A 20,529-nucleotide genomic window follows, 5' to 3' on the forward strand; every position below is an offset into this window, starting at 1 on the left:
TCAATGTTAACTGCATTTATTTTTTTAAATAGTTGGAAACTGTAATAAAATGCCATTTTCAGAAGCATCTTAGTGACTCAGTAGAACTGCGTCATTTAAAAAATAGTTACTTCCCTAGGTGGGGGTAGGTGAACATGTAGCAAAGTCTTACATCTCACTTGACTCTGGCAGATGGAGTGATCCTTCACAAAATACATTTGTCTGCATTTCTTCTCATGAAAGCCAGTGGCCAGGAAGAGCACCCTGCTTTGAAAAGAGATTGTTTGGTTCACACAGTATACTTTGGTTTATTTAAACAGGTAAGAAAGTGATCCCCAGTTCTCCTGAGGAGAAAATGTAGTTTTTGACTTCTGAATAAATCAAGATATTACCAGTCTGAATGAGTTTTCCTTTTCTGCTAAGGTAAAAAGTAGATCTTTCTTTCCCTCCAGTGTTCAGTTGCTCCCCTTGGGAAATATTCTTCAGATAAAGTATCTATATGTCTTGATGTATCAGTAGCCCCACACCATGACTTCCATATGACCAAAGATCTGACATTCAGTGTCTGACGGGATCAGCATTTGGCATGTCCTTGGATATGGGGATCAATCTGAATGAAAAGTTCTCATAATATACCTAAAAGTATTTTCTTAAAAGATATAAAAATGTATGCTAACTTGTGCTCTCTTAGTAAGGCTTGCAAGTTGGTAATTAAGCAGAATATAACTCATAAGCCAAAAAAAGTGCATTTTTAAATAAAATTGAGAAATGGAGATGGTTAAAACTATAATAAAAAAGATGAGCAGATTATTTTTGGTTAATCTTGGGTGGATATGATACAATAGTTTCTTTTTTTTTTCCTTTTTGAGTCCATTTGGTTTTGTTTAATATACTCACAAGGATCGCCATCGGTGTATCTTTGAGTATCACGAAGTCTCCTCACCTGTCTTCTGATATTTTAGCATTCCTGGGCACTACAGCTCTACCAATATAATCGTTCATATGGGGAGACATGTGCTTGCCTTTCATTCCCAAGAACTTTTTACAAAACTGGTCTTAATTCATGAATATTTCAATGAGCACAAAAGATAACAGCTCTCACTTTGCTGTACACACAATCAGAACCTCCATGCCATTAGGCTTATAATCTCACAATCATTCTGCCTTTGTCAGACACTACATGGGATGCATTTGGGCTACTTTTGCAGGCAAAGATTTTAATTCCTGTTGCGTAAAGCCAAACAGGCAGAGAGACATTGGAGGCTCTCCCCCTCGTCGCTTTTACTAATCAGTTGAATTCTTTTTTTTGCCCTTTATGGAAATCTTTTCCTTGTCACAGCCACTTATTCAGTAATCACAAAAGGGAAAAAATAAACCATCTCCCCAAATCTATCCCTGGGAGTTCAGGTTTTTTTGCTACTTGTCTTCTGTTTCTGTTTGCGAAGGTGAGCCTCTATCTCATGCCTGAAGACCAGCATCCCCAGCTGCCCATGGGATGCCTCGTTCATGGCCTTGGACTGCATGCACATCTTGTACTGCTCAGGGGTCAGTTCATCCACACAGTGCTTCTCATGCCAGAGGTGGAAGAGTCCCCGCACAGGCGTCCGCACCACTATGAGGTTGCTGTGGAGATACTTGCGATAAAGGTGCACATCCTCTCCACCCCAGCCTTTGATGTCCAAATCAAAGCCACCTGCCAGGAGAGAACACACCGCTGAATCGAGCTGCTCAGCCAGTCTCCTGATCCGTACTTGCCTTTCTGATCTGTACAGAACTTTGCATGAAGAGAGGAAGCATTAGGGGAGACGTTTCACCGCTCCCCCCACCCCCCAAATTATGAGCATGTCCATCCGGGAAAGGGAACTCAGAACCTTGGTGGCAGTGGTGGCCAGCATCAACTCCTTGAGAGAACAAGACTGCAAAGAGAAGCCCCAGCACCTGCCTGCTTCCGAGAGCCATCAGCAGTGCTAATGTTGGCCTGAGCCCCATGTTAAGACTTTTCAGCTTAAAACCTTCAAATGGAAACTCTTGTTTCTGTTTGAATGTGGCCTCCTGTCATTCAAACAAAGTGAAGCAGGGGCTTGCAGCCTGAAAGAGTAATGGGATCTCAGCATGAAAAAAACTACATCCCAGAAAATACTCTGCCTTTCATACACTAAAGTGGTCCCAAAAGCTGTGTGTCCATCACAGGCCGGTGAAGTGAGGCATGTTTAAGGGACTGGCCTCCCAGTTCTGAAGTTCTACTCAAAAAATGTGGTTTCACTCCATGGTGGACGCCTTCACAGAGTAATGGTCCCTTAAAGTCTCACCTTTATAAACTGAGATGCCCCATGTCTTTTCTTAACCTAAAGCCCACTGCAAACCAAACAGAACCAGAGAAGACTTGTGTTTTTTGTCACTGTTCCTTTCTCGCCTAGGAGATTTATTTAATTCATACAAGAAGGAGTAAAGTCATCCTCAACACCTTTCATCAGAGGTATCATGTAGTCCCTTCACCCTCTGTAGCCCCCAGGCTGCATTGCTCTGATCAAGGCCATCGCTGGGCCTGGGGGAGGGGCTCCCGCACAGGAAAACTGCATCCCAACCAGGGCTGGGCTATGTACACGAGTGATTCGTGGTACCCCACTGGTGGGCCAGTGTACGATACTGAGTCAGGTGTCTAGAATTTGAGTCTTGGTTTGGCCACTTCACCTCTCTTGAGTTTTGGTTTCTTTATCCTGAAATGAACTAGATGTCATAACCAAATGAGATAGTAATGTAAGGGGCAGCGCTTGGTTATCTGTAATTGATTTATTATCATTGGTATCATCACAACTTATTAAATAGAAGGTGCAAAAGTTAAGATGCTTACAAATAAATACAAGATTGCAAAGAATTACCTGGGTCCAGATGTGACCCAGAGATTCTGAGGTCATGGCCACAGCTTACTGAGGAAAAGCACCCTCACCAGCCAACTGTCCCCACACGTTTCAACTGCAGCTATGCCCCATCTTTAGGAAAATCCAACTTATTCTAAATTCAAATTGGATAAACATACACCATTAAAAAAAAAAATCCTTCCCTGTACACAGAACAAGGAAACAGAGTTTCTCGAAATGGAAATCTGCTTTAGAAAAATTTTAAATAGTCATTTTTAGAAATCTGATTTGCACATAATCATTTAGAAATATTTCTTAGAGAAATCAAAGAACACCTATGGTTAGTTGCCGGTATGTGGGAGCACCCAGCCACTCAGAGACCAACGTCCTGGGTGCTCTGCTGCTTCTTTAGCTTCAAGTTGTTTCTTTCTTTCTTTTTATAGGGGTTCTATAGTCCCTTAAGTCTACTCCCCTCTGGACAAAAACCTGGGGCTGCTCAGATTGAGTCACTGATCTTAAAAAGAGACGCGTTAGGCCTCGGGCGTGAACAGGAATCACCAGGAGAGAGCAAGAGGAGCAGACTCTGGGAGGCCCACAGGGAGGTGGAGGGATAGAAGTCTCCATGCTCTGCAGGGCCTCCCTGACTCCATCCAAGCTTGGGGTCTACCCTGAGCCCCTGAGCCCAAGATCAAGGTTTCGGGCCTGTTCATTCATACCCTAGTCATGTATAATCCACAATTCTGTTTCAAGGCACATGAGTAGGTACCACTATGGGGAGGGGAGTGGCATTTCCAAGGGGGACAGGAGATGCTCTGTTCTCATCCTATGTCCCTCACTTGCTGCAGACCCTTTGCCTTTTGGTCTCCTCAACTGCAACCTAAGGGCCTTTCCTCTTGGTGCTCTGGGAGTGTGTGTGTGTATGTGCACACACGCATGTATGTGTTGATGGTGACTGTACACTCAGAGTTTGAAGTAGCATTTGGAATTTTTGCAAGTTCAGCAGAGAGAAATTTGGATATTTTCTGGTATGTGATTTTCCAAAATTTCTTATGTTGCCCTTATTTTTTTCAGTGGCCCCTGCTACTTTGGAGGCCCAGAAAGTTCTGCATGAGAGGGACTACAGCCAGAACTAGGTTGGAAGGAGATACTGGGGGGGACCTGCCTTGAAGCTGCCTTTTTGCAACAACTGCCTTTTCCCTGAGATTGTGTGCTGCAATTGGGGTGACTGAGAGGGGCTGATGGAGATTATAGGGGTTCATATGTTGCACACTCCCAAGCCCTGTCCTGGTCCAGCGCCTCAGTCCACGATGAGAGGAAGGGCCTTTCCTAGGAAATGGCACCACCTTTGTCATCAGACTCCTGGGAACCTGCCCTGACTTCCTCGTGTCCTCTCACGGCCTCTTGGTGGCAGCAGAGGCGCGGACTCGAGGCCCTTTGCCTGGTCTTACCTATATTGAGGAAGTCTGACCGATACTGGCAGGTCATCCCAAATCCAAAGTCTCTCCAAAATCCAGTCTCCTTCTTTATGACCTGCAGGGAAAGCGCTGTCATTTCAGAGGGGAGGATAGAGTAGATAAAAATAGAGAGGATTCACAAACTTGTGTAAGTAATGCTCAATAGGGAGCCCATCCCACCACTGATCAGTAGCCACAACCACAACCCCGTGTGGGAAATGCAGATGGATTTGAGTCCTTTCAGAGGGTAGGAATACAGTGAACTCACCAGTTCCAAAATGGGCCTTGTGATTTTTGGCACCTCTGGTTGGAATGTTTCTAGGGTGTAGGCATGAAAACACACCGGCGCACACACACACACACACACACACACACACACACACAACACACACACACACACACTCAAAAACAAACCAGGAGAGCAAGTTTTTGAGCAGCGCCATGGAAAAGCCACCTACGTGTCTGGCCCAACACCAGTGCCAGAGAGAATTGGAGGCCTCGGCCCCTCGCATAGGGCTGGGCAGGGAGCCAGCAAAGGGCTCAGGAAGTGGAGAAAAGGGATCGAGAACAACTCAGAATTCAGCTGCCCTGGCACAGGGCACAAACAGGACTCCCTCGGGGAATAAAAAGAAAACCTGAGAAGGCAGCGTGTTACTCTGGCTCTGCTAAGTCTCACTTGCTGAGGTAAAGGGCGCCAAGAGTCCAGGTTCTGAAGAAAGACTCTGTCCATTCATCTTTAAACTGTTTTAAAACCAAACTGTTCCCCAAAGCATCTGTGGTGGTGGTAAGCTGCAGGGCTGCCGAGAGACCATCCAAGCAGTGACTGTCTTCAAACAGCGAGACCTGGTCCTCCTCAGTCTCTTACTCGGCAAGTAAATTTCCAATGCATTTGCTAAAGCACCAAGGCTTTTAAAACACTGTAATTGTTTGGCTGAAATCACTCTGGGACTAAGTCTGACACCTTAATAGCTCTTTTCTATGATTCATTCTTGAGGTCAACATAGGTGCTTAGTGGAGAAAGTGCCCTCCTGGGGAAGGGAAAGGGGAAGGAGGCTGCAGCAGGTCCCCATCCACTGGGATTTCTGCATTTTCCTGCCTGCGAGGTCTGGCTCTGTTCACTGCTAATCAGAGCCGGGTGTAGGCTGGGAGGAGCACCAGCATCTCCTCCCAACTTGACCACTGGCTGGCTTTTTTGCCTCAGGCAGGTCCCTCACTTCTTTGAGCTTCTATTTCCTTTCCTATAAATGAGGAAGTTGAGCTAAATCGAGGCTAAGGTCTTTTCCAGGTCTACTACCCAAACATGCATCCTCACTGCTTTTTCACCTTCCCGAAGTTTCATGTTGTCGCCACTACAGCCTCAATTACATTCCACAAATGGTTTGTGGAAGGGCTGTGAACTTAAACATTTCTCTACTCTGTAACCCATGGAACCACCTTATTTTCATTACAACCTACACATAGATGTTGCCTGCACAGAGTGAACACACATGCTTCAGGGCTGCTGAAGGGAAATAAGGACCAAGAGAGGTTTTGTCCATTAGTGGCCCAGCAGATGTGCTCCAATTCTTCTGCAGAACAAAGGCCTGTTATACAATATCTCCCAAGTGACAAGACAATTTCATTAGTATCAACTGGAAAGATTTTGCAGGGCAGGAAAGTTTGGAAAAATCTCCACTGAGTCATTTTTTAAAAATGGTTTCTGTTTCATACCAGGTACATGGTTTCTGTTGCAGCTAATGGCTTAATATCTTTTCTGCTGGTCAGGACACAGACAGGTCCTCTAAGCTTCTGAGTAAAAATGGAGTCAAAGAGAAGTGCCAGTATCCAAACTTCAACCATTTGGCTGAGGTCTGTATGGAATCTAAAAGAGAAAGCTCCAAACAGGAAGAACAATGGGCCAGGGCTCAGACCTGGGCTGTGATGCAGTACCCAGCAAGGTTGAACAAGGTAAAGAGTGACCCTCATCTGGGGACAATGTGACAGAGTCAAACTGATTTGTGAGCTGGGGAATGCACCTTATAAACACTTATTGATGCCAGCTTTAAAGTTGGCAAGCCAGGGAAAGCCACTATCTGATATGCTCATTGAAATTTAGCCCCTGGTGGAAACTGATCTGATCCATACCCTTAGCATATAATGTCAGAGCAAGATGGAGTTCACGTATGACAGGCTCTACCATCCACAGCTGTGCCGAGTCATTGGCCTAGTGCCCTCAACGAGCAACCTAGCTGTGAGTGAGTACTCTCAAACATGCATCAGATCACAGCTCATTCTAATTTAAAACCCTGCAGGGGCTTTAATTGCATTCTCTCTAATGCAATTAGAATAAAACCCAGAGAAAACCTCTAGCCTGCAAAGGTCCTATGTGACCCAACCCTGGCCTGCCTCACCCATCTCATATCCCCTCCTACAGTGTCTCATTCTATTCTGCCCTTGAACATACCAGGCTCACAGGTCTCTAAGGCTGGACACTTGCAGACTCCCTATCTAGGTCACCTTTTTCCTGCTCACCACTGAGCTCCAATGTCACTTGCCTAGAGCAGTCATCCTCACCCTCCCAGCCTGTGTCAGCACCACCCCCCACAACAACATGTCACTCTCTATCCCATCACCTGGTTTACTTTCTCTACAACACTTATGGCTCTCTGAAATTATCCTGTTGATGCATCTGTTTCTCTGTTCTGTCTTCCCCTATGACCACTGGTGAATGTCTGCCCAGGGCCTTGGTCTCCTTCACAGCACCCAGATCACTATCCAGCAAACAGCGGGTGCTCAATAAGTGCTTCTCCAATGAAAGAATGAAGAGCAGTCCTGGGGCAATGGAAACAGACATAGTTCAACTAGGGAATTCGTGAGTGGCTCAGAGAAGGCCTAGGAACTCCAGGGCAAAAATTCTCAGAATTGTGTATTTGTCTGGACCAACAGACAAATACATTTTCACCTTCCTGGGGACTGAGCAGAGGGCTCTACTTCTTAGAATCGCTGTCCCAGGCCTCAGGAGCTCCACTGCTCTGTTCAAGCTTTGAAAAGATACACACCAATGATGTTTACTACAACAGAGGAGGAAGAAACCCTAAGATTATATGTTAAAAGAAAAACATCTCCTGTCCTGAATTTCACCGCTCCGTTTTCAAGTGCTATCCTCATTTTTAAAAAATGTCTTTCAAGAGCTGGCTTCCTCTCAACTCTCTGCAGCACCCTTTCTCTCCCCACCTTAGATCTCGGCAGAGCACTGCGGGACATGCACACACCACAAAAGGACAGTTGTGGAGCCCGCTCTCCCACAGGAAGTTTCCAGACCCAAAGCTCTGTGGGCGATTCACGTGACGGGGGTGATTATTTTCTATTAGGACCAAAACACAAAGCACAAATCAGCGTCTCTCCCCAAAGATGTGGGAAGGCGGCCGCCCTGCAGCTGCGCGGGGAGCCGGGAGGCAGCGCCTGTTGCTTTAATGGTGCTGACTTGGACAACTGCCCATGAAGCAATCTGGGCCCTGAAATAAAATAAATAACAAATACTCAGGCAGAGTATTTCCTCTAAATCAAAGAGAGCCTCCCAAGAACCGAGGTTGCGTTCGCCCAGCCTCACATTCACAAACGCCAGTGGGATGTGACCCGTGCAGTCCCCAGGCCCTGAGCGTAGAGGGCTCCCTGCCTGGTTTCATGCGCTTCAAATTCTTAATTCTTAAAGGGCCCTGCATTTTTCAGTGTGCACTGGGCCATGCCAATTATGTGGTCAGCCCTGCCTGTGAGCGGCACACATGCTGAGCTTCAGGGGCTTTGGTAGCTGGGCTGGGCACTCCACGACCCCACCCTGTACCTTCCTTATTATCAGGGTCCTGAGGGAGGCTGCATGTGCCTTGTAGCACGGAGGCAGAGTGACCTGCCCAGGAGAACTCGGCCACTTGTGGCTGAGCCCAAACCAACACCATGATTGCTGTGACAGTTTCCATTTCTTGAGAAGATATTCTGGAGGCACAGCTGTCATAGAATTGGTTTAAGAATGGACTCAAAAGCCACCTCCTCCAAGGTCTGTACTAACCCACATTTTTCTACAAGTCTTCTTTTATTGGTATCTGCTTAAAAAAAAAATAAAGTGTCAGGGTGCCTGGTGGCTCAGTCAGTTAAGCATCCGACTTCTGCTCAGGTCATGATCTCACGGTCTGTGGGTTTGAGCCCCGCACTGGGCTCTGTGCTGCAGCTCAGAGCCTGGAGGATGCTTTGGATTCTGTGCCTCCCTCTCTCTTTGCCCCTCCCCCACTTGTGCTCTTTCTTTCTCTCTCTCTCTCAAAATAAACATTAAAAAAATTTTTTTTTAAAAAATAAAGTGTCTTCTGAAGGGTGTCATATTGGACGAGGAATCGTCCAGGTTCCCTATTCCAGGAATCTACTACCTAAAGCTAGACTCTATGCTCTCATGGAAGCACTCTGAGGCCACAGGACACATCCCCTACCACCCAGTATCCTTAGCCCAGTCTCCATCATAAGGGGCAGGATCTGAGTTCCCAGCCCTGCCACTTAGCAATCTGAACAAGTGACTTATTCTCTAAGCTTCAAATTTTCAGCTGTGAAATGAGCATAATAATAGCTCATCACCTTACTGAGATTCCCCAAAATAAAGCAGGCACAGTGCTGGGTTCCAAAAGGCTTGAGTACAGCACCTGTTAACACTACTTTTGGAACTCAGTGAGTGTCTGCTTTCCGAATATTCAAAAGCAGACCAAAAGGATGGACTATGCCCAGTCAGCAATTTTTAGAAATTTAAACCAAAATGCAGGTTAGTGGTGAAATACTTCTTGGAAGTGGGTAGAGACAGGTAAGGGTATATAATCCAAGAGGGCAAGGACAGGAGCCAGTAAAACATTCACACGCTGGACAGAGGAGCACAAAGCCACTGGATTTAAATGATGGGTGGGATGCATGGTGGACTGAGATGTCAGGCACCGCAGGCAGCAGAGATGGTGAGGAGATGGCCCCGAGGGGGGAGGCTGGCACACAGGATGGGTATGCTTGCCTGGCAGAGCAGCCGGCCTGGGTGTCTACCAAACTGGGACCATGTGCCGGGTGCTGGGGTTTGCAGACATTTCCTCTGTAACCAGTTTCAGAGTCAGTTTGTGGAGAGCAGTTAATCCCACAAAGGAATCGAGGCTGGCAGTGTGGTGCCGCAGCTGGCCAGTACCAGCTCACCAGGATTGCTCAAGTCTCTTCCCACCTCGGTGTTCAGTGACATCACTCTGGGGGCCTGAAATAGGCCACAGTGGGAGTGCTGACACCATGGAAAGTGGCAAATGCTATGAATCAGGGCTTTTCTCTCCCCCACCTTTTCAGAGTGTGGGTTGTTAAACATTTACTAGCACACCACTGGCTCTGTGCCATAAAAGATTATTTAAAATGAGATTAATCTGTGTTTTGGAAACATATCTCTGGCAGGAGGTAAAGGAAAGACCAGATTATAGGAGAGGGAAAAGGTCTACAGACAGAAGAGGTAGAAGATTCCGGCAGTGGCCCCAGCAGGTACAAGGCTTGAGCCAAGAGAGTGGAATGTCTAAAGTTAATAATTATTTAAATGACAGTCATTCCTTTCTCTCTGAGCTGTTTCTACATTAAAGCATCAGCAAGTTTTATCTCAGGTTTAAAACTCAAGAAATTAAATGTTAGCATAAAATTCCATCATTTTGCATATTTTTTATCATTAATGGCTTGTACTCAAAAGTAAAGAAATAAGTAGTCTGAACACATATACACACACAAATCATAAATGCAGCTTCTGGCTTTAGTCTGAAGACAGTGTTATCAAACAGCAGTGGCAATGGCCTGAGAAGCAATGACTAGCACAGGCACTAACAAGGTCACATTTGCAGGGCTGCTCTGAAAATTTGTCTTGTGTTTGCATCCGTTGGTAATTTTTGTTACAGCTACATTCTGGATCTGCATTCTCCCTTCACCTTGATACTGATGTATTCCAGGGGTGGCTCTCAAGAGTATCTCTGTCTCTGTCTCTATCTCTATCTCTATCTGTACCTGTATCTATATCTATATCTATATCTATATCTATATCTATATCTATATCTATATCTATATCTATATCTATATCCTGTATCTTTCATGAATGAGCCGAAATGAACCCTTGGTAGGAAGTCTTTCCTAACTTACCGTCTCTAATCATCTCTTTTTATTTTATACCTTCTCAGCACCTACACATTCTGTCTCCATTAAATTAATTTCTGTAGCTTTATGTTCTCCTTTGGAATTTTTGTCAGATCATTTCCTTTATATTTCAGCCCTCATCAAGATCCTAGCAAATCTGCTTCCATTGCACTGGGGTAAGGAAATCCTGCTTTTGGCCTGAGTTCTGCTACTAGCTGGTTGTGTGATCTTGGGCCAGTCTATAAAAACAAAACAAGAGGGTGAGCAAAGTGACCTCCCCAATAACTTCTGAGCATAAGAAACTGTTTCAGTTCTTCTGACTCCTCCAGAATGTCTAGTCTAGTTCTCTGCAGGCGGCAAGTGCTCAATACATGGCTCATCTAATAACAAACATAATCAACACATCCTTTTTGGATGGAGAACCCCCAGTGTCTCAGAGACAACTGCTATGTTTCTCTAGACTAAATCATCATGAACACTGAACCCTAACATAATCAGATTTGCATGCTCCAGGATAGCTCTAAGGTGCATTTGGAAATAAATATCAAATATCCTGCATTTGCAGGATAATTCAGAGGCTCGAGCTATGGATGCAGCGATCTGAGTTCTGTTTCTGCTTGACCATTAATTCTGGATATCTGAGAAACTGGCTTAACTACATCATACCTCTAGCTCCCCTTTGCACCTGCTTCCCTGCAGGAATGGTAATAAAAGGATAAAACTTTTAAAGTGTGAAATGAAAAGAATTCCTTGCAAGCAAATAAGATCTTATGAATTTGAAGTTGAAAAATTAATCACATCTGATGTCAAATGCAAAGAAGTACTAAGTACTTTATTTAACCAAGGAGGCTTATTGTATCCCTTTCCCCCAACTCCCAAACCCTATTAGAAACAGAGAACTCATGGAAAGGAAACAAAAAACTTTTGTGTCTCCACAGAAGTGATATCACCCTAAAGTAGATAAAAACTGGTTCTTGGGGAGTGAAAAACTCTTACTGTGTTGACATATACTGTTAGTACATGCAGCACACATATACTAAATACGTGTCATATTTGTGTATATAAATTACAGATACATAAACAGATATTCAGTATATATCTGTGGTATTAGAATTTCACTGAGGGGAGAGAGAACTCATTACCATACTTGGTCATTACCATTACCAGCTTGGGCCCAAAGGGAAACCATGCTAGGACTGGTGAGGAGCAAACCTCGTCCAACCTCAGGGGACCAGGCTGAAACCTTCTGGAAAAGATCCTAAATGAGCTGCCAGAGGTTAATTGGAGGATTAACAAGAGAATGAACAGGTTTTGTTTCTGGAAGCTTAAAGACAGAATCAGTCCTCCACAAGAATTTCAAAGAACTTTCAATGAAAACTGATTACTCTCCCATTGCACAGAAGCAATGGCTTTGCCTCAAGAGGAGACAGAGCTACTCAAAGCGATGAACAAGAGACAGCCCCAGGTCAGATCCCCCCGATATTCAGCCCGAGCTGGAAACAGCTGTAGACAAACTCAGCTGATCTCTCTGCAGGAAAAGGTAACAGTTCACGCTTGAGATGACAATAATCCTGAGGAATTTTGTCTCAGAAGGGCATAGGGTATGCCTATGTGCATGACAGAGACCCTCTTCTGGGGTCATCTTCCTCCTGCCTGCACAGCTTTTCTGCTGAATGGACTAACTGCCAACACCACCACCACCAAGACCACTCGGTGTACAGAGATCCTTGGTGGCTGTGTGGCTCCACTATCTATCATCCGTGCAGCCAAGACCTTAGCAGAGAACTCCCTCCAACGTTCCTTTAGAAACCACCTTGTGGGGCACCTGGGTGGCTCAGTCAGTTAAGTGTCTGACTTCAGTTCAGGTCATGATCTCGTAGTTCATGAGTTCAAGCCCCGCATCGGCTCTGTGCTGACAGCTCAGAGCCTGGAGCCTGCTTCAGATTCTGTGTCTCCCTCTCTCTCTGTGTCCCTCTTCCTCTTTCTCTCTCTCTCTCTCTTAAAAATAAATAAACATAAAAAAAAAAAAAAACTACCTTGCTGGTGATGCCTCTGCTGCTACCCTGGACCCGAGGCCCTGTGCTTTGTGACAATGATGGTGTGATGGGAAGGGCCCTGGATCTGTCCTTATGCCCCCACTGACTCACTCACTTGTGACCTGGGGTGAGCCACCCTTTTTGACTTCTCTTTTCCATCTGTCAAATGGGACCATAAATCTCACCCTTCTTACCTCATGTAGTTTGTAATAATAAAGAGAAAATGTGCTTGTTGCATCCATAATGCAATAATAATAGTTTCCAAAAATGATATAAGAAAACTATGAAGGTGTGAAATTACCTTTCTGTAAGGTACTGTTCCTATTTATTTTCCACTTTTAAATATTGCAAGCACTTTTAATCAACAAGGCACTGGGAGCAAAGGCCAGAACGTCTGACAAACTTAAAAATTACTATGGGAATCAGTCCACAGATTTCCACTCACCTTTACTCATGGTCAGGTGCCCCTGGTAATGAAAGACATGAAACAGAGCCACACAAAGGCACCTGCAGGGTAATTACTCACCAGCTGCTGTTCTAGGGGAGGGACCGCATCATGATGGCCATATATTATGCCAGGATTGTACTGACTAAAAAGGACTGGATAAAATACCTTCTTCCCTGCAAACCAGAAAACAAACATTCACTTAAAGCAACAGACAACACTATTAGGTTAGTACACTTATATTCAGTCCTCTGAAATGTCCCAGATATTTGCATCCACTTTTCCTTTTGTTATCACTCAACCCTAAAACAGATCTTAGGAGTTCTGCACAGGTAGATCAGAGGGACAGACTCTCAAATATCTCTGACCTCCTAGCAAAGAAGTGGTATTCAAAATACTGACAGTCCTTGGGTGCCTGGGTGGCTAAATCAGTTGAGCATCCAACTCTTGATTTCAGCTCAGGTCATGATCCCGGGTTGTGGGATCAAGCCCCATGTTGGGCTCTGCACTGAGTGTGGAGACTGCTTGGGACCTCTCTCTCCCTCTCTGTCTCTCCCCTGCTTACACATGTGCTTGGCTCACTCCCTCTCTCTAAAATAAAAAATAGAAACAAACAAAAAAACCCCAAAATACTGACAGTTGGTGGCTGTGGCACTGGGCATCAACCAACAGGAGTGAGTGTGAAAGAGAGTTCTGGTACTCCCTGCCCTTCCAGACATTAACCCTTTAATTGCTGGTCTGTGGGAAGTCTGAAGGGTTGCCAGAGGGGTCATGGTGACTTTAGGCAGCAGGAGTAGATATAGGGACCCCAGGCACTTGCTCTTTACCAGTTTCCACAGAAGAGTTTCAGTATTTTAACAGTAGTAATCAGCTGAATATCAGCCCTTGCTATGAGTCAAACTCTATGAAAATCATTTTCATATTGTGGGTTCTTCCCACTCAGAGCCCTTGCTCCCTTGGGAACTGCCCACAGCTATGCCTTTCCCTTTAGTGTCAGGCAGCTTTCTAGTCCATGTCTCCCCCAAACCCCCAGCACTTTCTCCCGTGGGTGTTCACTCAGGCAAACCTCTTAGCTGAAAATGGTAAATGAGTTTTAGACTTGAACCTAGGCCAAAGAGTCCCAGAATTATGGCAGCTGACAGGCCCACACCATGACATCAAAGGAGAAATTAAACCAGATGATTTTGCTTTTTCTTGGTCATTGGGTAAAATCGGGCCAATTCAGAAGCAGGACATCAGAGGGAACTATGAAGAGAATGAGTGTGTGACAGAGCTGAAGGCCACCCTGGGGGAGAGAAAGGGAAGAGCCAACTCCAGATCCCCATACCTGGCTGTGTGTTCAGCCTGCACGTATTGAGGAATTCGGAGGTGAAGTAGATATCAACGTCACAGAAAAAGAGAAGGACGTTGCTTCCTTTCCAGAAGCGGGCTCCAACATCAAGTCCCTTTCCTCGAGAAAACTCTCCATTCAGTTGGATGAAGGTAAAGTTCCTGAAGTTGGCAGCTCTAAAAGGAAAGACCAGACACAGTCACTCATGCGCTCATGCACCAGGCAGACAGAACCCCCTTGGAAAACACGTGACCAGGGCCCACCCACATTTTGCCACCTATCTTTTGTAACCCTGCAGGCACAGAGACTACCCAAGAAGATACAGAATGACTGAGACTCACTGGAAACTCACTGAGATTAAAGGTACCAAGAATACTTAGTGAAGTTGTAACTTATGTTTTCTTTCTCTAGCAATTCCCCCATTATGAAAACTGTACTGTTATGGCTAATGGATATTCTTTGTGATAAAGAAAACTTGAACAAGTGGAGACTAGGTCAACAGAACCCAGGGCAATCTCCATGCTTCCTGAACCACCTAATGAAACCACTGGGCCAAAGAAATAAAATCACATTGGAATGGCCCCACCTACCATATGTATGCAACTCCAGAGACCAGGCATGATGGTCTTGATGTGGATCTATCCCCAAACAGGCTTAAACCTGGACTCCTTCCCCACCTTTAGGTAAAGCAAGAGAGCATGGAAGGGAAAATGACAGACTTGGATTCAGATCACCAGGGCTGTCCCAACCCTGGCTCTCCTATAGATTAATTCTGTGATCTAGGCAAACCCATTAATTTCCTGGAAGTGCAGTTGCCTCATCTGCAAAATGGGAATAATAACACCCACCTTAACTATCTCACAGAGTGATTAGTTAGATAAACACTGCCAAGAGTCTAAAGCAGTATGTAAACATGAGCAATTGCTATCATTAGCACAGGTGAGGATTCCCAGGCCTGTGGTAGTAAAGCCAAGACATTTCTTCACTTGGCTGTTCTTTCCCAAGGATATCAGAAGCTTCTGAAATGGGGCATGTCTTTTTTTTTTTTTTTTTAACGTTTATTCATTTTTGAGAGCTAGAGAGAGACAGGGTGTGAGCAGGGGAGGGTCAGAGAGAGAGGGAGACACAGAATCCGAAGCAGGCTCCAGGCTCTGAGCTTTCAGCACAGAGCCTAACACGGGGCTCTAACTCACGAACCGTGAGATCATGACCTGAGCCAAAGTTGGACGGATGCTCAACCGACTGAGCCACTCAGGTGCTCCTGAAATGGGGAATGTCTTAAGCAGAAATTCCAGGAACTCATGTTGTACCTAGAGGGACAGGGATTGTTTTCTGCCAGATGGAACTAGAAAACTACTTTGAGTCCTAACCCTGTGTGTGCAGGGGCCTGGCATTTGGCAAATCTCCCTTTTCCTGCTCACACGGGCCTTCTTTTCATAATGGTTCCTCTCCTTCCACAGCCTGACTCTTCCCTCTACCCATTCCTAACTTCTCCCTAATCATTTTTTTTTTTTTTTGAGAAAGAGAGAGAGAGCATAAGCTGGGGAGAGGGACATTGGGAGACCAAGAGAGAATCCCAAGCAGGCTCCATGCTCAGTGCATAGCCTGACACAGGGCTTGATCCCACAACCCTGGGATCATGACCTGAGCCAAAATCAAGAGTTGGATGCTCAACAAACTAAGCCTCCCAGGTGCCCCACTTGTCTCTAATCTTGATGTATTCAAAACAAATACAAAAAAGCCATTTCCATTTTAAAGTTTGTATTCCAAGTAACCATCTAGGGTAAAGGTCATCACAAATATAGAATCAGAAACTTTTCCAATGCTAAGTTGTACTTGTATCTGGTAATTTAATCAGTAGAACTAGTCGTGCTACTCCTTCCTTATCATCTTCTTTCAGATCTGGGAGTGAGCTTCGTTTTTTATCTCTGGAATCTGTGGGCCCAACTTCACCTAAGTCCAAAGCCAGACACACTTTTCAGATTTAGATCAAGGCAGGAGGACTGGTGACTGGAAGAGCACTGGTGTCTGAGTCAGTAACCTGGATCGAGGGCCTAGAACCGTACTCGCCCCCAACAGGGGTTCCACATATGTTTGTGATTAAAGGTGTGAACAGAGGAATGACTCTAATCCTAGCTCTGCCTCTAATCTATTTGGGGGAAGTCATTTTACTTCTTTTGCCTTAGTTTCCTCATTGCGACTTGATGGTTACAGAGCCCAGAGGGTCCTTTCCACTCTAAAATTCTGTTTTCCTGAGATCCTGCCTTCAGTCCAGCACTGCTCTACCTTTGGAGGGATTCTCCCGGTAGATGGCCCCAGTTCATATTTTCTGTGAGTAGCACTGACGTTATGCTCCAAAGCCTCTTCAGGACCTATCCTGGCCCTAGCTAGGACAATGCCACCTACTTGTTGCAAAGATGTGCAGGTGGAGTGAGGCCCCTGCAGTCCTGCTCACATCTCCTGGAGCTTTCTACAGCCCAGCTCCTGTAAGGCAAGCTCAACCCACTTCCCTCTGCCCTAAGTAGGAGGTTTTCAGGAAAGTTTTACCCTGGGGAGGTGCCTAGATTTTTCCCTCTTCCTCTAAGGGAGTCTCCTGCCAGTTCTCATAGGACTTATCCACACCCAGGGGCTCATCTTTTTTCTAACAGCCAGTAGTGGGTCTTTTTCTTGATTTGTCTCAAGGCTCATACTGTTTGGGATCCTCCCAGACTGCAGGGATATCTGTTAGCTAATTGGCAGAGCAGGGAGGACTGGCATGTCCTTGAGCAGAGCCTTCCTTATTCAGCTTGTTTCTGACTCAAAATTCAGGTACCTCCTCCAGGAGGTTTTCCAGGATCTATCATTTGAGAGTTCAAGTATAAAAATGCTTTATATTTGAACAACAGCAAGCAGCTTTCACCAAAGGAAGAGAAATGCTGCTCCTTAACATGTTGTGTTAAAGGAACTGCTGACTTTCCTCCTTGAACAGCGTCCACTGTATATATATATATATATATCAAATTTTTACAAAAGTTAAGTCACGTTGAATACTTAAATAAGAACACATGGCAGGGGTACCTAGCTGGCTCAGTCAGTGGAGTGTGTGACTCTTGATCTTGGGGTTGTGAGTTGGAGCCCCACGTTGGGTGTAGAGATTAAAAAAAATAAAATCTTAGAAAAAAAAAAGAACACAAGGCAGCATTAGAAACAGAGGTAACCACATTAACTACATGACAGGACTGAGTGAATGATAGAGACAGATGAGTGCCACAAATTTCAAGGAGAAAGTGGTAATTAGAAGTATGCACTTACCCAATATGTAACTTAAACTAGTTTGTTCTGCCTCCAAATTTCCCAAACCCTGCTTCCAGCTGCTGTGCTGCAGCAGAGGGCAGAGGAGGGAGGAAGATGGGGGTTGGGAGCTTGTCTGTCACTCACAGCCACTAGGAAAAGGGGTGGGGAGAACACTGGGCCTAGTGTTTGAAATGACCTTTGTTTGGAAGAACTTTTTTGAAAAGTCTTAAAACATCAGCTTCTATGCTTCAATGTGCTGCCTCTAGAGAAAGAATTCAGGAAAACGGATGCCAAGGGACCCTCCATATGGCCCTAATGTAAAAGACAATCTGCTTCCTTTCTCTTCATTCAACCTCTCTACAAGGATGAGATGATCCACATTATGTCCACAGCACTACCCAATCTGAAAATGCACTTCAAAGCCACTCTCAGTGTGTCTACAGGCCATGCAGAAAGCTGTAGGGCATGGCACTCGGCTCTGTCCACTCACTGTCCACACAGTAGCCCCTATGCTCCATGTGGGCAGGTACCCATATGGTACCAGCAACCTCTGCTTCCCTGAACCCTCATCCCCGCAAAGAACCCTGCCCCACCCACCTCTGCCTGGCTGCCTCATCCACCATGACCAGCACTGACCAGCAGCGTTGTTACTATCAGCCTCACAGTGATGGCTCTGCACTGAAGGCCTGAACCAGGGAGCTGGACATGAGTGCACAAGGAGGCAGCATGGGACAGAGTCATCTGTGGCCTGGGAGGCACCATCAGCCAGTCATGGGTATTAGAGAAGGCCCAAGGCTAACTGTCATCCATCTGTGGTTCCCAGCATGTCTGCCAGGTTACTGAGCTCAGCTATGAGTCTGTCTGGAGCTGGGTAATAGTACGGTCCTTCCTCCTGATCACTCATCCAAAATACTTATAATTGCCCAATGTCTGGAGGAACCCTTTGCTCTCCTCTTGCTGTCAAGAAGGGCCTCTGATAATTAACAAAGAAATTCTCTACTAACAAAGGGGGCTGAACTGGAAACACCAGAAAAAGAATCAGAACAACTTCACTTTCCCTCTCTTCCAGAACAGAGAGATTAACACATTGTCAAACCTCTGGGCCTGGAAGCGGACACCCTCTTCTCATCTCAAACTCATCAGCACCAGCTCCAGAACACAGAGCACAACGAGATGAAGAGAAATTGGCTTCTGCGAGATAACCAGGCCCCTCCTTCAATGCATCCCATATCTTTACTCGGGGGGGGGGGGGGGACTTGCTCACTAGGCCAGAGCACTCCTGCTCAACAGTGTATGAAATAGTGTATTAAGAGGCAGTGAGGCCATGCAAAAGCAAGGACACATTTCAACACAAAACACTGATTCACCCCAGTGGGGTCTAGCAGTGGGTTTGGGAATGTGCACAACACAGCCATGAGACTATAACCCAAAAACGCAGAACACAGAAGTGCACAGGCAAGGACCCTGTTTTGTCCTCTTTCCACAACCCCCCACCCCACAGTGAGCAGCCAGAAGATGGTCATTGATGGTGCACCATGGCTGGGGCCTCCTGCCTCTGGAATACACTTCTTCCATCCACTCCAGAGAAAACCCCACTCAGTCTTCACAACCTGAGTCAAGTGTCACTACCTCTTATGCCTTGCTGCAAACTGAAGTGCCCTCTCTGGGCTCCCATGCACTTTGCCCAGTTCTCCATCTGTCCTGTGCCCGGTGCCTTCTTGTGTCTTTGCCTATATAGACACATACTTGATGACCTCACCACTCTAAGTTCTTGGTGGGCAGGGAATGCATTTTTTTTTACACCTTCCGAGATGATCTGGCAGTATACGGTAAGTGGCACACAGAGGTAGGGACATGGTGGGTGATCAAGAAGCATCAAATAAATCAAGGGATGAATCCATGGGAAAACCTTAGGTATATCTCAGACCTGTCACTGTTGGAGAGCACTGCCCAGATTCCTCCTTCTTCCCTCAGGTGGGTCCTGGTTTAGCCCCCACACGTCATCAGAAAGAGTTTCCAACCAACAGATTCCAAAGGACAGGCACAAACCCATCCTTTTAGAAAGATGACAAATATGTAAATAACAAAGAGAGCTGAGAAAAATAAGATACAATTTGGTTTGAAATATTTAATTTATCCATATAAGGAAATGTAGTATTTAGTGGTACACACAAAGTAATGGCCTGGTAAGAAAAATGGGCATCTTTCATGGTAGAGTGAGGGCACTAAATTCTATGCCATGTAATTTCCTACTAAGAATCAGAATATGCAGTTCCAAAAGGCCACGTGATTACTCACAATTATTCTTTCTTCTTTTCTTCTTGAATTGTATTATTGATTGATGAAACTCTCAAGTCTCTCATTCAATTCTCTTCTTTTATAGAATAAGTTTGGTGCACAGGGACTCCTCCAAGTTATATACAATCATTCTTTTAGAGGTTACAATGACCTCAGAAAGCTACTGTTTCTACTGGAGATTTAATTTCTCTAATTGACTTACATTTCCCAGAATTGCTGGATTGAAAATGATAAAAGATCTTGTTGCCTAATATGATTTACTCTCATACAGACTTCTTCCCACCATTACAAGAAAATTCTCTTAATGTGGCACTTCCCACAATAGCCCTTCATTAAAAAATACTTTAAAAATTTACACAAAAACTAGTATTATATTCAATGTATAACTTAAAATTTAAATCTAACAGCTCTAAATATTGAAATTGCTTATGAGTTCTACTTAATGAAAACATTCAAATATGGTCAAGAATTTAAAACTAAACATACTCTCGGGCAGCTTTTCTAGATTTTTTCTAGATTCTAAGCTTATACAAGTCAGCTGATACAACTCCATTTTAGCAAATTTCTTTTGAAAAGATAAACAAAATGGACAAACATTTAGCTAGACTACCTAGGAAAGATTTAAGAGACATTACTCAAATTAATAAACAAAAGAGGAGACATTACAACTAATACCACAGAAACACAAAATATCACGAGACTACTGTGA

General features: G+C 45.0%; 1 protein-coding gene across 12 annotated transcripts in view; it reads right to left on the reverse strand.

The window, feature by feature from the left end:
* Positions 1 to 20,529, reverse strand: part of CSGALNACT1 (chondroitin sulfate N-acetylgalactosaminyltransferase 1) — a 354,851-nt gene continuing 334,322 nt past the window's right edge. For all 12 annotated transcript variants that reach the window (XM_058720460.1, XM_058720464.1, XM_058720462.1 and 9 more), the window contains 4 exons: positions 14,247 to 14,425; positions 13,001 to 13,095; positions 4,286 to 4,367; positions 1 to 1,672 (listed from right to left, as the gene is read on the reverse strand). In XM_058720460.1, the coding sequence (XP_058576443.1) occupies positions 1,383 to 1,672; positions 4,286 to 4,367; positions 13,001 to 13,095; positions 14,247 to 14,425 (646 nt within the window). In that variant the 3' untranslated portion in view covers positions 1 to 1,382. The remainder of the gene's footprint in view (positions 1,673 to 4,285; positions 4,368 to 13,000; positions 13,096 to 14,246; positions 14,426 to 20,529) is intronic.

The sequence above is a fragment of the Neofelis nebulosa genome, chromosome 3, assembly GCF_028018385.1.
Source record: "Neofelis nebulosa isolate mNeoNeb1 chromosome 3, mNeoNeb1.pri, whole genome shotgun sequence".
Lineage (NCBI taxonomy): Eukaryota > Metazoa > Chordata > Mammalia > Carnivora > Felidae > Neofelis > Neofelis nebulosa.